The sequence below is a fragment of the Rhamphochromis longiceps genome, linkage group LG9 (genome assembly GCF_057381845.1).
Source record: "Rhamphochromis longiceps isolate RC_006_pf linkage group LG9, R_longiceps_female_GT1.1, whole genome shotgun sequence".
In the NCBI taxonomy this organism is placed as follows: domain Eukaryota; kingdom Metazoa; phylum Chordata; class Actinopteri; order Cichliformes; family Cichlidae; genus Rhamphochromis; species Rhamphochromis longiceps.
The window spans coordinates 6418593-6423493 of NC_140565.1; the positions used below are offsets into that span (position 1 = coordinate 6418593).

Consider the following 4901-nt stretch of genomic DNA (forward strand, 5'->3'; position numbering starts at 1 on the left):
ATATGGTACTACAAGGTCATTAAGATAAGATGGGGCCTGATTATTCAAGACCTTGTATGTGAGGAGCAGGATTTTGAATTCAATTCTGGGTTTGAAGGGAAGTCAAAACAGGAGAAATATGCTCTCTCTTTCTAGTCCCTGTCAGGACTCTTGCTGCAGCATTTTGGATTAGCTGAAGGCTTTTCAGCGAGTTTTTTGGACATCCTGATAATAATGAATTACAGTAGTCCAGCCTGGAAGTAATAAATGCGTGAACTAGTTTTTCAGCGTCACTCTGAGACAGGATATTTCTAACTTTAGAGATGTTGCGCAAATGGAAGAACGCAGTCTTACATATTTATTTAATACGTGCGTTGAAGGACATATCCTGGTCAAAAATTACTCCAAGGTTCCTCACAGCGTTACTGGAGGCCAAGGTAATGCCATCCAGAGTAAGAATCTGGTTAGATACCATATTTCTAGGCTTTTCAGGGCCGAGTACAATAACCTCAGTTTTATCTGAATTAAGAAGCAGAAAGTTAGCGGCCATCCAGGTCTTTATGTCTTTAAGACATTCCTGCAGTTTAACTAATTGGTGTGTGTTATCTGGCTTCATGGACAGATAGAGCTGGGTGTCATCTGCATGGCAGTGAAATTGTATGCTATATCTTTTAATGATGCTGCCTAGGGGGTGCATGTATAGTGTAAACAGAATTGGTCCTAGCACTGAACCTGTGGAACTCCATAATTAACCTCAGTGTGTGAAGAGGACTCTCCATTTACATGAACAAATTGGAGTCTATTAGATAGATATGATACAAACCACTGCAGTGCAGTACCTGTAATACCTACAGCATGTTCGAATCGCTCTAATAGGATATTATGGTCGACAGTATCGAATGCTGCACTAAGGTCTAGCAGGACAAGCACAGAGATGAGTCCACTGTCAGAGGCCATAAGAGGATCATTTGTAACCTTCACTAAAGCTTTTTCTGTGCTGTGATGAGCTCTGAAACCTGACTGAAACTCTTCAAATAAGCCATTCCTCTGCAGATGATCTGTTAGCTGTTTGACAGCTACTCTTTCAAGGATGTTTGATATGAAAGGAACGTTGGAGATTGGCCTATAATTAGCTAAGACTGCTGGGTCTAGAGATGCTTTTTGAGTAAAGGTTTAACTACAGCCAGCTTGATGGCCTGTGGTACATAGCCGATTATTAGAGATAGGTTGATCATATTTAAGATTGAAGAATTAATTAATGGCAGGACTTCTTTGAGCAGTTTCGTAGGAATGGGGTCTGAAGGAAACGGCTTCCAGGGCCTAATCCGTGGATCAAGTCAAGTCAAGTCAAGTTTATTTATAAAGCACATTTAAAAACAACCGAGGCTGACCAAAGTGCTGTACAATAAAATACAAATATAAAATACAATAAAACACAAGTACATAAAACACCTCACTGATAAAACAATAAATTAAAACAATAAGTTAAACCTTGCTAAAAGCCAATGAGAAGAGGTGAGTTTTAAGAGCAGTTTTAAAAGTTCCAAGGCTTGTGGAGAATCTGATGTGAGGAGGTAAACTGTTCCACAGTCTGGGTGCAGCCACAGCAAAAGCCCTCTCTCCCCTAGTCTTTAGTCTGTACCTGGGAACATCTAAAAGCATCAGGTCTGCTGACCTCAAAGATCTCCTGGGGCGGTAAATGCTAAGAAGCTCTGCCAGGTAAGGAGGTGCAGTACCGTTCAGAACCTTAAAAACCAACAGTAAAATTTTAAAATCAATCCTAAAAGCAACTGTGAGCCAGTGGAGAGAGCAGAGGACCGGAGTGATGTGGTCTCTCTTTTTGGAGCCGGTCAGCATGCGAGCAGCAGCGTTCTGCACTAGTTGAAGGCGATGCAGGCAGGAACGATCTAAACCAGCATAAAGGGAGTTACAGTAGTCCAGCCGTGAAGTAATAAAAGCATGGACCACCCTTTCTAGATCGTTCCTGGACAGGTAGGACTTGACTTTAGCTAAAATCCGTAGATGATAAAAAGATCCCTTGACTACGGAGCTGATTTGTTTATCAAATTTAAAAGCACTGTCAAAAGTAACACCGAGGCTCTTAATGGAGGAAGTACATTCGGAAGTTAGGGGTCCCATAAAATCAAAGGAAAGGTTGGGGTCTTTAGGAAGCCCAAACACAATGACTTCAGTTTTACTTTCATTTAGATGTAGAAAGTTAAGAGCCATCCAAGTCTTAATGTCAGACAAACAGGAGAATAACGGCTGCAGAGAGTCCTTACAGTCTAATCTCAGAGGGAGGTAGATCTGAATGTCATCAGCAAAGGTGTGGAAGGACACATTATGTTTGCGCAGCACATCGCCCAGAGGGAGCAAATACAGAATAAACAGCAGGGGGCCTAGAATGGACCCCTGAGGTACACCACAAGTTAAAGGAGCTCTGGGAGATGACAGGTCACCGAGGTGAACAGAAAAACTCCTGTTATCCAGATAGGACTGGAAAAACTTTAAAACAGTACCTTTCAGACCGACACAGTGTTCTAGGCGGGATAACAGTATGTTGTGATCAACAGTGTCGAAGGCTGCTGTCAGGTCTAAGGTTACTAGGACTGCAGCACAACCAGAGTCTACAGTTAAAAGCAAATCATTAAAAACTCTCAGTAAGGCGGTTTCAGTGCTGTGACGAGCTCTAAAACCAGACTGAAACTTCTCATAGAGACTGTTGTTGTCTAAAAATGACTGGAGCTGCCTGAGGACAACTCGTTCCAGTACTTTGGACAGAAAGGGCAGATTGGAAATGGGCCTATAATTGGAGAGTATAGATGGATCCAGATTAGGCTTTTTGAGAAGAGGTTGAACAACTGCATGCTTAAAAAGTGTTGGGAAACAACCAGAGCTGAGACAGGCATTGATCAGGACCAGAAGGACAGGTCCAACTGAGTCCAGGACCTGCTTCAGAAGACGAGAGGGAATAGCGTCAGTGGAACAGTTGGTAGACTTGACCTTGCAGACTGTTTCATGCAGCTGGGAAAGAGAGATTAGCTCAAACTGGTTAAAGGCAGAGTGGCACGAGGGAGAAACACGGGGGTTGAAAAGTGGAGGTGGAATGACAGACTGCAGGGAGGAAATCTTATTAACAAAGAAATATAAAAAGTCATTGCAGAGGGTGGCAGAAGGTGTGAGGCAGGTGGACGTATGAGGATTAACAATGGAGTTTAAAACACGAAACAGAGTCTGAGGTTTATGGACATTACTGCTGACCAGGTTAGATATGTAGGAGGACTTAGCCTCTTTAGCAGCTTTCTGATAAGTTAAAAGAGAGTCTCTCAGGATATTGAAGGAGATTTGCAGCTTGTCCTTTTTCCACTTTCTCTCAGCACACCTGCAGGAGCGCCTGAGAGCACGAACAGAGTCTGTAATCCAGGGTTCAGCGTGAGCTTTGGGACGGAGTGATTTTAGGGGAGCGATGGAGTCCAGAATAGAAGTGCATGTTGAGTTAAAAAGAGCAGTTAAATCTTCTGCACACAGGGAGTCAATCCAGTCCACCGTGGAGAGCTCAGAGTTGTTGAAAGCAGCAGAGAACTGGGATGGTACATGGGTATTGATGATCCGGTGGCGGCGTGAAGGAGCTTTAACTGCAGCAACAGAACAATCTGCAGTGGCAGAAAACAGAACAGGAAGGTGATCAGAGATACACGCACTCTCACAGATTTCAGAGACGTGGATACTCAGGCCGTGAGACATGACGAGGTCCAGTGTGTGACCTTTCTCATGTGTGGAGCCAGACACACACTGAGTCAGGTTAAAAGAGTCCAGCAGTGATACAAAGTCTCTAACCAGAGGTTTAGATGGACAACACACATGGATGTTCAGATCGCCAACAATAAGAAAATGATCAAAATCTACTGAAAGTCCTGATAAGAATTCCCCAAACTCACTGATAAAGTCCTTGTTGAATTTGGGAGGACGGTACACTACTGCACACAGTAATGGAGTAGATGAGTTCAATTTAAAAAGCTGCAGTTCAAAGCTGGAAAAGGAGAAAGATGAAATCTGATGACAGTCATAAACTGATTTAAAAACACAGGCAAGGCCTCCACCTTTACCAGAAGACCTGGGAGAGTTGAAAAAACAACAGCCTGGAGGAAGAAGCTCAGAGAAAGCCACAGTCTCACCGGCATGTAGCCAGGTCTCAGTCAGGAACATAAAATCCAGTTCAGGAGAAGAGAAAAAATCCTTGAGTAGAAACGTCTTATTGGAGAGAGATCGAGTGTTGATCAAAGCCATAGATAAGGTGAGATCAGTAGCTGTCATCGGGGTTGATGTGCGGCTGAGTGGGCGGAGGTTTGAAATAACGATACCAAGTCTGTGGATCCGTGGCTGGAGAGGAGCCGATGACCCAACACCCGGAACAGAAGCAACCAGCGACGTACTTTGAGAGTCACGCAGGAGAGGAGCAGGCATCAGGCGCGGGCTGGAGGTGGAAGAGAGTCGCTCACCTGAGGAGGACGCCACCGCCGGCATGGTGAGGAGTGAACCAGACGACTGAAGGAAGCGCGGGCCGAGAAGCGGGCCCACCGGTGAAAGAGGAGCAGCACCAGGCGGAGTTGGAGAGACAGTGCGCACCCAGGGTCCTCTGGGTTGGAGTGAGCCTCTCACAGTGGCAGAGTAGCAGAAACCCATTTGTACAAGGAGAGGATCAGCCAGGCAAGAAAGTGACAGGAATGCCTTTGTACGAGCCAGGAGACCACTTCGCTTCCCTCGTCTTCTCCAGCGTTTTCTCCGGTGTAGCTTGGGAGGGAGGAACCAGGTGCGACGTAGGTAAGGCGGAATGCCATCGAGCGGTGGAGGCGCACTGCTTGTTTGCCCATCAAAAACAAAGGACAAAGGTGCTGTCACTGCCGAGTCTCGGATGATAAAAA

General features: G+C 45.1%; 1 protein-coding gene across 1 annotated transcript; it reads right to left on the reverse strand.

The window, feature by feature from the left end:
* Positions 1-1336: 1336 nt before the first annotated feature.
* On the reverse strand, positions 1337-4662 carry LOC146661599 (uncharacterized). The gene is made up of 2 exons (XM_085419488.1): positions 4413-4662; positions 1337-3632 (listed from the first exon to the last, which is right to left on the reverse strand). The coding sequence occupies exons 1-2, from the start codon at positions 4660-4662 to the stop codon at positions 1465-1467; spliced, it is 2418 nt and encodes an 805-aa protein (XP_085275614.1). The 3' UTR covers positions 1337-1464.
* Between the last annotated feature and the right edge of the window lie 239 nt (positions 4663-4901).

Excerpts from the sequence above, each read along its gene's own strand:
- LOC146661599 (XM_085419488.1), bottom strand. The coding sequence starts at position 4,662 with ATGGGTTTCTGCTACTCTGCCACTGTGAGAGGCTCACTCCAACCCAGA. Across the intron at positions 3,633-4,412 it reads TCTCCTGCGTGACTCTCAAA|ATTGTTCTGTTGCTGCAGTT; the intron begins GTACGTCGCTGG and ends CTGCCACTGCAG.